The sequence below is a fragment of the Felis catus genome, chromosome C1 (genome assembly GCF_018350175.1).
Source record: "Felis catus isolate Fca126 chromosome C1, F.catus_Fca126_mat1.0, whole genome shotgun sequence".
Classification (NCBI taxonomy): domain Eukaryota; kingdom Metazoa; phylum Chordata; class Mammalia; order Carnivora; family Felidae; genus Felis; species Felis catus.
The window spans coordinates 10,919,442-10,937,089 of NC_058375.1; the positions used below are offsets into that span (position 1 = coordinate 10,919,442).

The 17,648-nt window shown below is 48.6% G+C and overlaps 1 protein-coding gene across 5 annotated transcripts in view; it reads left to right on the forward strand.

The window, feature by feature from the left end:
* KAZN (kazrin, periplakin interacting protein) overlaps positions 1-17,648 on the forward strand; it is a 1,126,623-nt gene extending 1,108,975 nt beyond the window's left edge. For 4 of the 5 annotated variants that reach the window (XM_023260038.2, XM_023260042.2, XM_023260041.2 and 1 more), the window contains 2 exons: positions 14,217-14,331; positions 16,170-17,648. In XM_023260038.2, the coding sequence (XP_023115806.1) occupies positions 14,217-14,331; positions 16,170-16,334 (280 nt within the window). In that variant the 3' untranslated portion in view covers positions 16,335-17,648. Of the gene's footprint in view, positions 1-123; positions 533-14,216; positions 14,332-16,169 lie in introns of those variants that run through there. The other variant, XM_023260039.2, reaches the window with a different exon arrangement.

Sequence of the window (17,648 nt, forward strand, 5' to 3'; positions counted from 1 at the left end):
TCCCCCGGCATTTAGGGAAGGGAAAGTGAATAGCACAGGTGTAAGGAAAGACCCTGCGAGGGTGGGGTGTGGGCTGGGGAGGACTCGCACCGGCCGGAGAGGTCAAGGTGGCCGCTCGGGCAGGGAGAGCTGTGGAGACGGAGGCTTGGAGGCGGCGATCGAGCAGACTGATGGTGCTGATGGTCCCGGGGAGCAGGCCGTGTCAGCCCACCGACCCCAGCCTCCTCAGCTGAAAAGTGGCCAGAGAAGAAGCACCTGGACAGATGACCCAGACCCCCTCCCAGTGGATTCTGTCCGCAAAATAATTACCGTTAGGCTAAGGTTTATTGGACACTTGCTATGGGTACTAATTTCATCCTCGTGACAACACCAAGAAGTCAGTGTCACCAACCCTCCTTTGAAAATGGAGAAACTAGGGGCGCCTGAGTGGCTCAGCTGGTTGAGTGTCCGACTTCGGCTCAGGTCACGATCTCGCAGCCAGTGAGTTCGAGCCCCGCATCGGGCTCTGTGCTGACAGCTCGGAGCCTGGAGCCTGCTTCGGATTCTGTGTCTCCCTCTCTCTCTGACCCTCTCCCGTTCATACTCTGTCTCTCTCTCTGTCTCAAAAATAAATAAACGGTAAAAAATTTTTTTTTAAATAAATAAATGGAGAAACTTGTTCGAAGGGGCCAAGGTCCCTGCCCCAGGTCACACAGCTAGAAAGTAGCAGAGCCCAGATTTGCCCTTTGTTCTGTTAATGTGACATATTACATCGACTGATTTCCATACGTTGGAAACCTTGCATTCCTAGGATAAATCCCACTTGGTCGTGGTGTATATTCCTTTTCATATGTTGCTGGACGAAATTTGCTAGCATTTGCATGAGGATTTTTGCATCTGTATTTATATATTTTTTAATTGTTTAAGTTTATTTATTTATTTTTGAGAGAGAGCGCGCACAAGTGGGAGAGGGGCAGAGAGAGAGGAGACACAGCGTCTGAAGCAGGCTCCAGGCTCTGAGCTGTCAGCACAGAGACCGACGCGGGGCTCGAACTCACAGACCGCGAGATCATGACCTGAGCTGAAGTCAGGTGTTCAACCACCTGAGTCACCCAGGCACCCCATGCATCTATATTTATAAAGGATGTTGGTCTATAGAGTTTTTTTTTTCTTGTGATATTTTTGTCTGGTTTTGGTATCAGAGTAATACTGGTCTCATAGGTTAAATTGGGAAGTATTCTCTCCCCTCCTATTTTTTTTTTTGGAAGAGTTTGTGAAGGATTGGTTTTCATTATTCCTTAAACATTTAGTAGAATTCACTGATGAAGCCTCATGGTCCCGGACTGTTCTTTGGGGAATTTTTTTTCCCTACTTCAATTTTCTTTGTTACAAACCTATTCAGAATTTCTATTTCTTCTTGAATCAGTTTCAGTAGTTTATATCTTTCTAGAAATTTGTCCGTTTTGCCGAGGTTAGCTAATTCGTTGGCATGTAATTGATTCTATAATCACTTCCTGATAGCCTCTCCTATTTCTGTAAAGTTGGTAGTAATGTCCCCTCTCTCGTTCCTGGTTTTAGTAATTTAAGTCTTTACTCTTTAATTATCGGTGAGTCTAGCTAAGGCTGTGTCCGTCTTGCTGACTGAGCTCAGATTTGAATCGGAGGCTCTCGAGTCAGAACCCCGAGTGCTGAACCCCCAAACCACATGAAGCCTCAAGAAGCAGCTGGAACACACCCTGTGTCATGCAGGTGGAGACACTGAGGCTTAGGGGGTGGGGGGAGTCGTGTATTAGTGGCGACAATCCAGAAGTCCCGAGTTGCCCTTCCCCATCAGCAGGCTAATACCTAAGTGTTTCTCAAAGCGTGGTCCATGGACTCCTGCAGCAGAATCATCGGTGCCCTTGTGAAATGCAGATCCCCTGGCCCTGACTCAGATCTGCAGGACCCTTATCTGCTGGTAGAGCCCAGGAATGTACATTCTGAGCATTTCGAGGTAGTTCTATGGAAACCAACGTTTGACGAGGACCCTATTCCATGAGCCGTACATCAACAGGTGCAGGAAAAAGGCTTTTCTCCTAAGAATTGTCCCCTTCCCTGACCTCCCTTCTGGAGCATTGTGATCTGTAATGGCCTTAATACATTCTGAGCCCTGGAGGGGCAGCACTAGCTAAACATTAGCAGGCACTCATGTGTCTGATTAAACCCTTGAGCACTCCTGAGCTAACAGGTGCATGAAAAGGACTGTCCAGGATTTGAGGCTGAGCACTGGGGAAGTTTCTGGTGGGGAGCAAATAGGGTGGGTTCTTATGCTGTGGACAGGCCAAAGACTCCTTTAAGAACAAGGTGAAAGTGGGGCACCTGGGTGGCTCAGTCGGTGAGGCATCCGACATCAGCTCACGGTTCACGGGTTCGAGCCCCGCGTCGGGCCCTGTGCTGACGGCTCGGCGCCTGGAGCCTGCTTCGGATTCTGTGCCTCCCTCTCTCTCTGCCCCTCCCCTGCTCACGCTCTGTCTCTCTCCCTCAAAGATAAAATGAACATTAAAAAATTTGTTTAAGAATAAGAGGAAAGCAATCCTTCCTGATGGCAGGATAAGGAAGAGGAAAGGGGACCCTTCTCATCTTCCAGGCAAGGAGTCGGAGCTGGTCAGCCAGGGCACCGAGAGGCTCCACCAGCCCAGACCCCAGGCCCACCTCCCTGCTGTCACCTCTGCACCATGCTGCTTCCTTCTGTGTGTCCGTCCATGGCCCGTGCATCGGGTCTCGGTGTGGCATTTGAGACCCCTTTGCTGAGAACCTGCCACAGCCCAGGGGAAGAGATTTCGGTCAGCTTAGGGGAAACAGAACTTCATGAGTTTCTAAGAAATTCTGGAGACCACCCCCTGTTGGTACAAGTGTCCCCAGCTAAGCAGAACACCAGTGGAGACGGTGACCCCCAGGCATGTGGTGAGATGCGTGGGAGGGTCGGATGGGTTTATATTAACCAAGATCCTCGGGCTTTGCCCCAGGACATCTCAGCGGTGGCCCAAGCAGTGAAACTGCCCTGCCCATTGTCCTCTCGCTCCCTGTCCTTCTGTTGCTGACTTTAGCTTTCCAGAGAGAGGGGGCAGGGCAGGTGGTGCTGGTCCTTTGGGGTGAGTCCTTCCAGAATACTCTGATGGGGTGGAAGGATTCAGATGGAGAAACATCCCTGACCATTGAATAGATACCAAGGGCTAACCCGAGACTCCATCCCAGATTGAATCCAAGGCTTGGGGGGACCAGGTGACGGTTGTGGGAATAACACTTGGCAATTTGACTTGCAAGTTATCAACAGCAAAGTTCTGTCTCATTCCTTATTTCATCTGATCCTCGTCCCTAAGAAGGAAGCTGGATGAGAAGGGATCATTGTCCCATTTTTTAAAGTTTATTTATTTTGAGAGAGAGAGAGACAGAGAGCAAGCAGGGGAGGGGCAGAGAGAGCAGGAGACAGAATCCCAAGCAGGCTCCGAGCTCTCAGCGCAGAGCGTGACTCGGGGCTCAATCTCACAAACCGCAAGATAGTGACCTGAGCTGAAATCAAGAGTTGGACACTTAACCAACTGCACCACCCAGGCGCCCCAGATCATTGCCCCACCGTATGGGTGAGAAAACTAGCTTCAGAGAAGTGCAGTGGCCCCATAAGAGTAGCCAGTGGCCATGCCAGTGTCTCCCAAGGACCCAATGGCTTTCCACCACGCTGGCAAGTTTACGGGGGTGCCGACGAGCACCTGCTCCCACTCCCCAGTAGACCCTGAGGCCCTGTGACCACTTAGAGAGGAGAGGGGGCAGGCCGCTCAGAGCACATCAGGAGGCTGCAGTCACCCCATACTGTGGCCCAGGGCCACGGAGTCAGGGAACATTAGCATCCACACCTGACCCCGGGAGAGGCACGTTCCCGGCGTTACTAAGTCCCAACATGGCATCGTCTTCTCCCGCCTCCTCCTGTCTCTGTGACAAGACACACACCCAAACGAGCAGTGTCTCGCATCCTCTCCCGGCATCTGCCCCGACACGCGCCTCCTGCTTCTCCTGATAAACCCCCGTCCAGCACCAACTGTGTGTCAGTCCTCTGTGAGTTCCAGATCCGGAGAAATAAACCAGGGGACAAAAAGGATGCAGGGAGTAGCCGTGGTGTTCCAAAGGCATTCGCTGCAGCCCCGGAGCAGCCAAATGGAGAGTCTACATGGAAATAGGGGACTGTCCCCAGCGTCGGCCTGGAGGATGATCCAGTCTGTCACTAACATAGAGTCAGGGACAGGGATGGGTCCTTCCAGGATGCCCACTTATATTCTGCTTGGATATGAGGTCAGAGATGGAGTTCTCTGTATTTTTGTTTAATGTGTATTTATTTTGAGAGAGAGAGACAGCGTGAGCAGGAGAGGGGCAGAGAAGGAGGGAGAGGGAGAATCCTAGGCAGGCTCCATGCTGAGAGCCTGACGCGGGGCTCGAACTCACAAACTGTGAGATCACGACCTGAGCCAAAATCAAGAGTCTGTTGCTTAACCAACTGAGCCACCCAGGGGCCCCCAGAGTGTCCCCTAGATCTCTGAAGCAGCAGACAAACTTTGTATCTTCTTACTCATTCCCGGTCTATGGCCTCATGACCCACAGTCCAGAGGTTGCCATTTTGTTTCCAAAAATGGAAGAATCGGCCAACATCTCCCTCTCCTCCTCCCTTCTCCTTCCCTCCTGCAGAGGCAGCTCTAGGGTGCGGTCATCAAACTGCCACAGCCACTGGCTGCCCTCTGCCACGGGCCCGGCTCAGGGCCTAGCATTTGATAGCTACCAGGAGACACATACTAGGAGCCCCATTTCACAGATGAGGAAACTGAGGTACAAGAGGGTTACCTATCTTGCCTGGACCCATCCGCTGATAAACAGTGGAGCTGGGATTTAAACCATCATACGCTGCTTCTTCCCTGAAGCGTGAGCCGAATGACCAAACAACAGCGGAAGGTGTCAAGGCCCCTCCCTGAGCCCCTCCCAGGGGGACTTTTGAGCCTTTGTCCCAGGGTATAAATGCCCAGGTTCAACTGCAATAATGGAGGTTAAGACCTCTCTCTCTCTCTCCAAAATGTGGTTCGGTACTGGTGGGAACAACCCTTTCTCTGAGACCCCCAGGATGCCCCCGACAATGAAGGACAATCTTTCTGATGGGTTTGTTCTTCAACCCACCCACCATCTTCTTTAAAAAAAAATTTTTTTTTTAATGTTTACTTATTATTGAGAGACAGAGAGAGACAGAGCATGAGCATGGGAGGGGCAGAGACAGAGAGGGAGACACAGAATCTGAAACAGGCTCCAGGCTCTGAGCTGTCAGCACAGAGCCCGACGTGGGGCTCGAACTCACAGACCGCGAGATCATGACCTGAACCTAAGTCACACGCTTAACCGACGGGGCCACCCAGGCACCCCCCAAATCTCTGATTCTTGCAAGGATACCAGTCATATCGGACTGTGGACCACTCGAATGACCTCATTTTAACTTAATTACCTACCTCCACAAAGACTCCTCCTCACATTCTGAGGTAGGACTTCATAATTTTTTTTTAATGTTTACTTATTCTTGAGAGAGAGAGAAAGAGAGAGCATGAGCATGGGAGGGGCAGAGAGAGGGGGAGACACAGAATCCGAAGCAGGCTCCAGGCTCTGAGCTGTCGGCATGGAGCCCGATGTGGGGGTTGAACTCGTGAACTGCAAGATCATGACCTGAGCCGAAGTTGGATGCTTAACCGACTGAGCCACCCAGGCGCCCCGAGAAGAGCTTTTACGCACCCCTCTCTGTAGAACACACAGCCCAGGTGACGTACCTGCTCAGAGGTCAGGCCAGGCCACTCCACTGGTGTGGAGCCCAGGGTCCTACGCTGTCCTCCAGGGTCCGGATCTTGATCCTAGAGGCTCAAGGTCAAGTTCCATCCCTGCCACCGAGGGTCTCGTGAATCCTCAGGTAAGGCCTGACTTCTACCTCTTCTCCAGGGGGAAGCCGAGGGCCCCGGCAGCTCTCCCAAGCTCATTCAACGGCTAGTGTCCCCAAGTCAGGAGGATTTAACGCACTTCGATGCATGACAGCAAACCGCTGGCTGAGTGAGTTTAGATTTTCATGGCTTCTGCATTGGAACGGCTTCCCCACTAGACCCGGGGAGCCCCCGGCACCCACGGATCTGAAAACTCAGCTTGATTTGCCCTCCAACCTGCCAGCACCACCTACATGCCACCTCTCCCCTGCCTTAAACCCCCTCGACAAGGTTTGCCCCGGAAGCAGGACTTCTCTGAGGCAGCTTTAAAAACCCCAGAGGGTTCATTTCTCTTAGCAAGTCTGCCTTCATGTTAGCTTGGGCCAAGGCTCTCAGCTCCCGCGACCCCGATCCCTGGCTGCCTGTCAGTCAGAGCCGACTCCTTTGCAAAGTGTTCTAAATGTTACTATGAACCCTTATTGTGGCCATTTATTGGACGTCAGCTAAGCTTCGAAGCACGTTTTAACTAACTTCATAAAGTTGGCTACGTTATAATCCCCGTTTTGCAGACCTAGAAACCAAGCTTCCAAGAAACGAAATGGCTTGCTCAAGATCACACAGCCAATGAATGGTAGAGCCGGGATTTCAATCCTGCTAGAGCTCCGAGAAATTCTCTGGACATAAGCGGCTTGGGTCTGGCAAGGTTGACGGAGAACGTGCACAAGGCTCCCGCCAAGGCTACAGCCTACCCTCCAGGCAAAGGCAGAACGCCAGAGCCCAGGGGAGACGGGGGTTTGGCCAACATCTAAAAGTAAAACAGGGCAGGTGGGAGGACTGAGTTCAGAACTTCCAGGATTCTGGACCAGGATTCTTACCCCAACACCTCATACGTCCAGCACAGCACTGATAGTCTAACAGGGGCCGGAAGACTTCTTTAAAACGTTAGACAGAGGGACGCCTGGGTGGCTCAGTCAGTTGAGCTTCTTGATTTCAGTTCAAGTCATGATCTCACAGTTCGTGGTTTCAAGCCCCACATTGGGCTCCATGCTGATCATGGAGCCTGCTTAAGATTTTCTCTCTCTCCCTCTGCACCTCTCCCCCACTCGCACGCACACAAACTCTCTATCAAATAATAATTTAAAAAAAAGGTTAGATAGTAAATGTTAGCACTTGGGAACTGTGTCAAAACACAGACACTCGGTCTATATCAAAAATATACGGGGGAGGAGGAGACAAGGTGGCGGAAGAGCATAGAAGATTTTTGTGGGTCTCGTGTCCATGAAATGCAGCCAGACCAACACGAAACCAACCTACACACCTAGAAAACTGACCGGAGGATTAACACGACCACCTGCACAACCTGAACCACCGAATTCAGCAGGGACACGGTGCAGAGAGGCGAACTTGGGGAGCAAAAAGCCGCGGGAAGGGAGGTGCTTTTGCAGGCAGAGAGAGGACGGAGTCAAGGGTCGGGGGGAGAATACGGGAAAAGCACCCCTCCCCAAAAGCAGCTGGAGAGAAAGTGGAAAATTGGAAACAGCCACAGGGACTGAACTAAATAGGGAGAAAGGAGAGGGTTTAAATTCCATTAAGACTGTAATAAACAAGGGGAGCGCAAAGGCTGCAACTCCCCAGCTCGATACCTGGCGGTGGGTGCTCTGGAGGGAAGGGCGAATCCCCAGGAGCAGAGCAGGGTCCGGGAGGTTCTCGGGCCACACGGGGAGAAGCGGTTCCACGGCCGGGAGGGCGTTCGGTAGAGGCTGTGAGGCCACCTGGGCCCAGCAGACCCCAGAGATCGGCCCCGATCGCTGGTGCTGGAACAAGGTCGTTAAGGGTGAAGCCTGGTGCCAGATGCGTGTTGCGATTTTCCATAATCCCTGAAAGGCTGCTGCTGCGCTAGCTCGCGAACTTTTTCTGGGGCGGCTGGCACCCGGCCGCGGTCTCTGGGCTCCGGCAGCAGCACGGTTTGGCGAACTTTCCTGGGTGCGGCCGGCGTCGGCCGTTGCCCGGGGAGACCCTCCCGCAGAGGGGCGGAAGGGGCCGAAGCCACAGCCCTTCCGAAGTAAGGGGCCGGGGAAAACAGCCGCGTCTGAGACAAAACTCAGGAGAGAGCGACTGCCTGGGGCCTGGTCATGGAGAGGGAAGAAGCGGGGAGTGGTCGAGAGCTGAAGACAGAGGACGGGTGCGCGACTGCTGATGGGGAGAACAGACCGGGTAGCTGGGTGGCGCCATTTCACCGCTCGCGCGCATGCGCATACGCACCTAGGAGCGCCACAAGAACCCACCCCAGGAAGCTAGCAGCGCCATCTCGTGGAGAGCGGAGCCGTTACAATGAGCCCCGCCCAACCGGGTCAACCTCGCTCTTGAAGAACACACGTCTCACCGCCGGCTTAATTTATGGACCATAAAGCGCTTCCTAGTCTGACTTCTAGGGGAAAACAAAGTAATTTCAGTTCTATTTCAATCTGGTAGAAAGTCCATCTATCCCATTTTCTTTCTTTTTTCTTCTTTTTCACTTCTTTTTCTTGAATACAGAAAGAGAAAAATTCATTTTTATTTTCAATTTTTACTAAAAATATTTTTCTTTGGTTTTTTTTACTACATTTTTTACTTCTGTGTAAAGTTTTCCAAATTCTATTTTACTTCCAACATTTATTTTAGTCTAATACAGTGTATTCACCTTTTCAAAGTTTCAAACGATTTCCTTTTTCTTCCTTTTCTTTTTTCTTTTTCGCTTCTTTTCTTTTTCTTGAATGCAGAAAGAGAAAAACTTCATTTTTACCTTCAATTTTTATTAAAAATATTTTTCTTTATTTTTTTCTATTTTTTTGCTTTTATGTAAATTTTTTCAAATTCTATTTTACTTCCACCATTTTATTTTAGTCTACTTCAGTGTATTCACTTTTTCAAATTTTCAAACGATCTCTTTTTTCCTTTTCTTTTTTCTCTTCTTTCTCCTTCTCGTTTCTTTTCTCCTTCTTGAATATAGAAAAAGAAAAATTCATTTTTATTTTTAATTTTAATAAAATAGTTTTCTTTAATTTTTTCTACTATATCCTTTACTTCTGTGTATGTTTTTTCAAATTCTGTTTTACCTCCATCATCTCATTTTAGTCTACTTCAGTGTATTCATTTTTTTCAAACTCTCAAACGATTCCCTTTTTTTTTTTCTTCCCTCCCGTTTTTTTTCTCTAATCTGTCAAACCACTTTCAACACCCAGACCAAAACACATCTAGGATCTAGCATCATTTATTCAATTTGTGTGTGTGTTTAAGTTTTTAATTTTAATCTTTTTTTAATTTTAATATTTTTAAAATGTTAATTGTTCTCCCTCATTAATTCCTTTTCTCCCTTCAAAACGACAAAATGAAGGAATTCACCCCAAAAAAAAGAGCAGGAAGAAAGGACAGCCAGGGACTTAACCAACACAGATACAAGCAAGATGTCTGAACCAGAATATAGAATCACGATAATAAGAATACTAGCTGGAGTTGAAAATAGATTAGAATCCCTTTCTGCAGAGATAAAAGAAGTAAAACTAGTCAGAATGAAATAATAAAACATGCTATAACTGAGCTGCAATCATGAATGGATGCCGCAGCGGCAAGGATGGATGAGGCAGAACAGAGAATCAGCGATATAGAGGACAAACTTATAGAGAATAATGAAGCAGAAAAAAAGAGGGAGATCAGGGCAAAAGAGCACGATTTAAGAATTAGAGAAATCAGTGACTCATTAAAAAGGAACAACATCAGAATCACAGGGGTCCCAGAAGAGGAAGAGAGAGAAATAGGGGTATGTGAGCAAATCATAGCGGAAAACTTTCCTAACCTGGGGAAAGACACAGACATCAAAATCCAGGAAGCACAGAGGACCCCCATTGGATTCAACAAAAACTGACCATCAACAAGGCATATCATAGTCAAATTCACAAAATACTCAGGCAAGGAGAGACTCATGAAAGCAGCAAGGGGAAAAAAGTCCCTAACCTACAAGGGAAAACAGATCAGGTTTGCAGCAGACCTATCCACAGAAACTCAGCAGGCCAGAAAAGAGTGGCAGAATATATTCAATGTGCTGAATCAGAAAAATATGCAGCCGAGAATTCTTTATCCAGCAAGGCTGTCATTGAAAATAGAAGGAGAGGTAAAACATTTCCCAGACAAACAAAAATTAAAGGAGTTTGGGACCACTAAACCAGCCCTGCAAGAAATTTCAAGGGGGACTCTCTGAGGGGAGAAAAGACGAAAAAAAAAAAAAAAAAGACCAAAAGCAACAAAGACTAAAAAGGACCAGAGAACACCACCAGAAGCTCCAACTCTACAAGCATCATAATGGCAATAAATTCATAGCAAATTAACAAATTGATGATAAATTAACAAATTAACAAAATTGATAAACCACTAGCCAGTCTGATCAAAAAGAAAAAGGAAACGACCCAAATAAATAAAATCAAGAATGAAAGAGAAGAGATCACAACCAACACAGAAAAAATAAAAACAATAATAAGAGAATATTATGAGCAATTATACGCCAATAAAATGGGCAATCTGGAAGAAATGGACAAATTCCTAGAAACATATACACTACCAAAACTGAAACAGGAAGGAATAGAAAATTTGAACAGACCCATAACCAGTAAGGAAATCGAATTAGTAATCAAAAATCTACCAAAAAACAAGAGCCCAGGGCCAGATGGCTTTCCAGGGGAATTCTACCAAACATTTAAGGAAGAGTTAACACCCATTCTCTTGAAGGTGTTCCAAAAAATAGAAATGGAAGGAAAACTTCCAAACTCTTTCTATGAAGCCAGCATTACCTTGATTCTAAAACCAGACAGAGACCCCACTAAAAAGGAGAACTATAGACCAGTTTTCCTGATGAACATGGATGTAAAATCCTCAACAAGATATTAGCCAACCGGATTCAACAATACATTAAAAAAGTTGTTCACCACAACCAAGTGGGATTTATACCTGGGATGCAGGGCTGGTTCAATATAGCCACAAAACAATTAATGTGATTCATCACATCAATTAAAGAAAGGACAAGAAAGATATGATCCTCTCAATAGATGCAGAGAAAGCATTTGACAAAATACAGCATCCTTTCTTGATAAAAACCCTCAAGAAAGTAGGGATAGAAGGAGCATACCTCAAGATCATGAAAGCCATATATGAATGACCCAATGCTAATATCATCCTCAATGGGGAAAAACTGAGAGCTTTCCTCCTAAGGTCAGGAACAAGACAGGGATGTCCACTCGTGCCACTGTTATTCAACATAGTATTGGAAGTCTTAGCCTCGGCAATCAGACAACACAAAGAAATAAAAGGCATCCAAATCGACCAGGAGGAAGTCAAACTTTCACTCTTTGCAGATGACATGATACTCTATATGGAAAACCCTAAAGATTTCACCAAAAAAACTGCTAGAACTGATTCATGAATTCAGCAAAGTTTCAGGATATAAAATCAATGCACAGAAATCAGTTGCATGCCTATACACCAACAATGAAGTGACTGAAAGAGAAATCAAGGAATCGATCCCATTTACAGTTGCACATAAAACCATAAAATACCTAGGAATAAATCTAACCAAAGAGGTGAAAAATCTATACGCTGAAAACTATAGAAAGCTTTTGAAAGAAATTGAAGAAGACACAAAAAAATGGAAAAAGATTCCATGCTCCTGGATAGGAAGAACAAATATTGTTAAAATGTCGACACTACCCAAAGCAATCTACATATTCAATGCAACCCCTATCAAAATAACACCAGCATTCTTCACAGAGCTAGAACAAATAATCCTAAAATTTGTATGGAACCAGAAAAGACCCCGAATAGCCAAAGCAATCTTGAAAAAGAAAACCAAAGCAGGAGGCATCACAATCCTAGACTTCAAGCTATACTACAAAGCTGTCATCATCAAGACAGTATGGTACTGGCACAAGAACAGACACTCAGATCAATGGAACAGAATAGAGAACCCAGAAATGGACCCACAAACGTATGACCAACTAATCTTTCACAAAGCAGGAAAGAATATGCAATGGAATAAAGACAGTCTCTTCGGCAAGTGGCGCTGGGAAAACTGGACAGTGACATGCAGAAGAAGGAACCTGGACCACTTTTTTATACCACACACAAAAATAAACTCAAAATGGATGAAAGATCTCAATGTAAGATAGGAAGCCATCAAAATCCACGAGGAGAAAGCAGGCAAAAACCTCTTTGATCTTGGCCACAGCAACTTCTTACTCAACACGTCTCCAGAGGCAAGGGAAACAAAAGCAAAGATGAACTACTGGGACCTCATCAAAATAAAAAGCTTCTGCCCAGAGAAGGAAACAATCAGCAAAACTAGAAGGCAACTGACGGGATGGGATGGGAGAAGATATTTGCAAGTGGCATACCAGATAAAGGGTCAGTATCCAAAATCTATAAAGAACTTATCAAACTCAACACCCCAAAAACAAATAATCCAGTGAAGAAATGGGCAAAAGACATGAATAGACACTTCTCCAAAGAAGACATCCAGATGGCCAATGACACGTGACAAAACGCTCAACATCACTCATCATCAGGGAAATACAAATCAAAACCACAATGAGATACCACCTCACACCTGTCAGAATGGCTAACATGAACAACTCAGGCAACAACAGACGTTGGCGAGGATGCGGAGAGAGAGGATCTCTTTTGCGTTGTTGGTGGGAATGCAAATTGGTGCATCCATTCTGGGAAACAGTATGGAGGTTCCTCAAAAAACTAAACATAGAACCACCCTACGACCCAGCAATGGCACTACTAGGTATTTATCCAAGGGATCCAGGTGTGCTGTTTTGAAGGGACACACGTACCTCAATGTTTATAGCAGCACTATCGACAATAGCCAAAGTATGGAAGGAGCCCAAATGTCCATCGATGGATGAATGGATAAAGAAAATGTGGTATATATATACAGTGGAGTATTACTCAGCAATCAGAAAGAATGACATCTTGCCGTTTGCAACTACGTGGATGGAACTGGAGGGCATTATGCTAAGTGAAATTAGTCAGAGAAAGACAAAAATCATATGACTTCACTCACATGAGGACTTTAAGAGACAAAACAGATGAACATAAGGGAAAGGAACCAAAAATAATATAAAACAGGGAGGGGGACAAAACATAAGAGACTCTTAAATATAGAGAATAAACTGAGGGTTACTGGAGGGGTTGTGGGAGGGAGGATGGGCTAAATGGGTCAGGGGCACTAAGGAATCTACTCCTGAAATCGTTGTTGCACTATATGCGAACTAATTTGGATGTAAATTTTAAAAAAGAAAAAAGAAAATTAAAAAAAGAAAAAAATATATACAGGGGCACCTGGGTGGCTCAGTTCGTTAAGCATCCGACTTCAACTCGGATTATGATCTCGTGGGTTCAGGGGCCCCACGTCGGGCTCTGTGCTGACAGCTCAGAGCCCGGAGCCTGCTTCAGAGTCTGCGTCTCCCTCTCTCTCTCTGCCCCTCCCCTGTTCATGCTCTGTCTCTTTCTCTCTCAAAAATAAATAAACATTTTTTATTTATTTATTTATTTATTTATTTATTTATTTATTTATTTATTTTAACATTTATTTACTTGAGAGACAGAGCATGAACGGGGGAGGGTCAGAGAGAGGGAGACACAGAATCTGAAGCAGGCTCCAGGCTCCGAGCCATCAGTCCAGAGCCCGTCGCAGGGCCCGAACTCACGGACCACAAGATGGTGACCTGAGCCGAAGTCAGACGCCCAACCGACTGAGCCACCCAGGCGCCCCAATAAACATTTTTTAAAAAGTATACAACTCTGTTCTCATAGCAAGAAAGGAGGCTTAGACAACACATACACAACTAACGGGCGTAGCTGTGTTCCAATAAAACTTTATTTGCAAAATCAGTCGGCGGGCCGGCTCCAGCCTGCAGGCCGCAGTTTGCGGAATCCTATTCTAACAGAAGCCTTCAGCGCTTTAATACAGAGAAGGGAGTAGTGGGGTCACTTCAGTCAACAAGTCACTGTGGGGTGGGGCGGGGGAGACACAGATTTCAAAAGCAGGGCGGGGGCGATTTTCCTGACGCTTCGGGGTGCATTCGTAGCACAGGGGTGCTTAGCACGCAGAAGATAGGCGGTAAATTGCAGCAGGTAGGGTCATTGTCACCTGTGTGAGTGAGTGTGTGTGTCTCTGGGTGATGGTAGCTGAGCGGGTCCCCCACCGCTGACTCAGAATGTGTCTCTCCCCAGCTCCTCAGGCATCCGGGAGGCTGAGCGTTTCGGAACACCCCCAGGGAGGGCCTCCAGCGTCACCCGGGCGGGGAAGGAGGAGAGCGGCGGCGGCATTAAATACAAGGCTGGCCGGGTAAGACGCTGACGCCTTCACCCGGGGCTCCTGCAGCCTGGAGAAGGTCTTTTTGTCATCTGGACCCATGATGCCCCCTCCCAGCTCCTGTCTTGGCTTGTGGAGGGGGACCAATGGACCAGGTCACAGATGCAGACGGGAGAGAGGAAGACACCTTCAATTGACCTGCATGATGCTTTAAGCCCAGCCCCCACCCGAGGCTTAGAGTAGCATCTCAAAGCACAGGTCTCGCCCGCCTGCATCAGAATCACAGGCAGCTTCTGGGACCCACCTGGGCCTCCTAAATGTTTGTTTATTTGTTGAGAGAGAATGAGAGAGAGGGAAAGCAAGTGTGAGCAGGGGCAGAGAGAGAGAGACAGACAGACAGACAGACAGAGGATCCCAAGCAGGCTCTGTGAGCTCCGCTCAGAACCCGACGCGGGGCTCGAACTCAACCAACGGTGAGATTATGACTTGGGCCGAAATCAAGAGTCAGACGCTTAACCGACTGAGCCACCCAGGCGCCCCCACCCGAGCCTCCTAAAACCAAGGGCCTCTGGGGTGACGGGGATCCTTGGTTGCAGCCAAGCCGTCCAGAGGGTTCCATGCACCCCAAACTCTGAGAACCACCGACTTAGCTCTTGAACTCCAATGACCCGACCCATAGCGGCAGATTAGCCTCTGGTGTATGGAAGCACGTGCAGTTTGGATCTGTTCACACAGACTCAGACTGACCCAGATTCCTAAATGAAAGTGTGTAGACACAGATGGCCCAAGTGGATAATCCAAAAATTCTTCCATTCATGCAGCAAACGTTTTTTGGATCCTAATTGTGTTTTAGGCACCACCCCGAGCATCAATGGGACTAAGCATGAATAAATTCTCTCCCTGACTCTTACTGTGCTCTCGGTCCAAAACGTGCAGTCTAGAATGGGGTGAAAATGGGTTTGGTGGGAAGGGGCCAAAACCTCACTCTTTTTATGTATGAAGCACAGGTATGTATAAGGGACATGAACAGAAGCACAGTGTATCTGTGGGGTGAACATTTGATGGGGGGGTGGGATTAGGAGAAAATATCGGAAAAGTCTCCGTTTTTAAAGGTGGCAACATGGAACAAAAGATCGAGAAACACTGGTCTGGCAGTCGAGGGAATAAGTAGTTTCAAAGCGCCATCAGGAAGATTATAATAGAGATATGTTCAAAACAAGAGATAAATACACACTGAGGACCTGCTGTGTAGGGTTAATAATAGCCATCCTTTGCCAACACCTGGCTGTGTGCTTCACAGATCCAATTTCTACTCTTTGTGACAACTCTGGGAGAAAGGAACTTCTATTCCCACCTTGAAGCTGGGAAAATTGAGGCTCAGAGAGGGCAGGTGACTCATCCCAGGTCACACAGCCAGGAAGTGGCAAAGCAGGGATCCAAAGCCCAGTTTCTGAGTCTCCAAAACACGCACACCCTTTCTGCCACACCAGGAAGTGCTAGAATATTTCTTCTCGACTTGGGAATGCAGTCGGACCTCATGCCCCTGCTCAGACACTCTCGCCTCTCTTGTTATACCCACTCTCCATGCTCCTCCTGCTGAGGAGGGAGGTAGGAGACTTTTGAGGACCATCAGACTATATTTGTCCTCACCCTGGGCAACCAATCAGTTCCTTCAGTTGGGAACACAAAGCTCTCTCCGAGGGTTGACTCACAAAATCCTCTCAGGGGTCTCTGAGCAGCAGGAAGCACACAGAGAGGTTAGGCAAGTTGCTTAAGGTCACGCAGCAATGAGAATGGGGGGACCCCACGTTTTCCAGATCGCAAGGCACCCCGTTCCTTTTTTCCTCTGACCTTCATCTCTCTCTTCTCAGCTGCCGCTGGGGAAGATAGGAAGGGGCTTCAGCAGCAAAGACCCTGATTTTCATGATGACTACGGCTCTCTTCAAAATGAAGATTGTGGAGACGACGACCCCCAGGGCAGGCCAGAGCAGTGCCGGCTGGAAGGCTACAACGGCCTCGAGGTCACCAATGTGTAAGGGACTGTCGCCCCAGCAGCCCCAACACGGACACACCCGCGGAGGAAGGGTAGCCAGATGCTGTCACCACTGCACGTAGTGGCCGCGGGCCAGGGATGCGCCCCTCCCGGGCACAATCCCAGCAGACTGTCGCAGTTTCAGACGGGCGCTCCGAGGAACGAGGGGACACCGGCCTGCCTGTCTTCAGCGGGTTGTGGACCTGTCCGCTCAGTGGGAGGACCTGTCGGCCCAGCCTCTCTATAACCCAGGCCCCACCCAGAGTGACCGCCAGCCACTGAGCAGGCCGGGTGGTCCCCGCGGCCTTGAACTGAGCCGCCGCGGTTGGAAGGAGGCAGGCAGTTCCCCAAGAGCACCCTCCCAGAAAGCGCAGGTGCGGCTCCAGCCGGACACACGGCACCCAGCAAGGGCGGTGCCAGGGGCGAGCACAGCCTGAGGCTGACCCGTCGGCACGGGGGCCCTTCCAGCCAGCCTGGCGGGGCTCCTGGCTCCAGCACCTGTGCCCCCCACGACTGAGCACCCGGGTTCTGACTCGGCTCGCTGAATCTCCCTTGGGAGACTGCAAAATGGGGCGGTCACTCCCTTCCACCCCAAAAGCCATGGGGCACGGGGGGTGGACGCAGAGAAGAGCCTTTTGCCTGCTCCCAGGCGGGGCTCCAGCGCCGGGAGGGTGCGGGGCAGGGCTTAGCAGCAACGGTTCCAGGAAATGCAGGTTTCCTGTCGTCAGGATGGACATCCTGAGGACGGGATCCGGGCTGACTGACTCAGGCCGGCGACGACCGAGTGCGACAGCAGGGTTGGGATTGGGGGCAGGGAAATGCTTGTCACTATTAACCCAACAAACCTGTGTGGTGAGGTCTCAGTCACCTGGGACGGGGGTGTGTTCACCAATGCCCTCATGGAGATGAAGGCTGGAGAGCAAAGTCATTGACGTGGTGGAGAGAACCCCCCCCCCCCCGCCCTTTGCCTGACTCTGCCACTGTTTGGCTCTGTGGCTTCTTGCCGGTGGCCTCACCCCTCTGTGCCTCAACACCTGCATCCACAACACTTCCTGGTTCCCTCCCAGGGACATTGTGAGAATTAACACGTGCTAATGTCTGTAACCCACTTTGTAACCTCTCAGGAGACAGGTGGCAAGCAACCAGGCTAGAAGGGAGCTCTGAGTTCCCACTGACAGCACCGGACTGACCTTGAACTGGTTCTCCCCAACAGTGTTCCGGTTGGAACAACATGCACAAGGAGGAAAGGAATGCTTAATGTTCAGACTCTCTAGAGCCCCCAGTAGGGCTTGACCAAAAAGAGAGAGAGAGAGAGAGA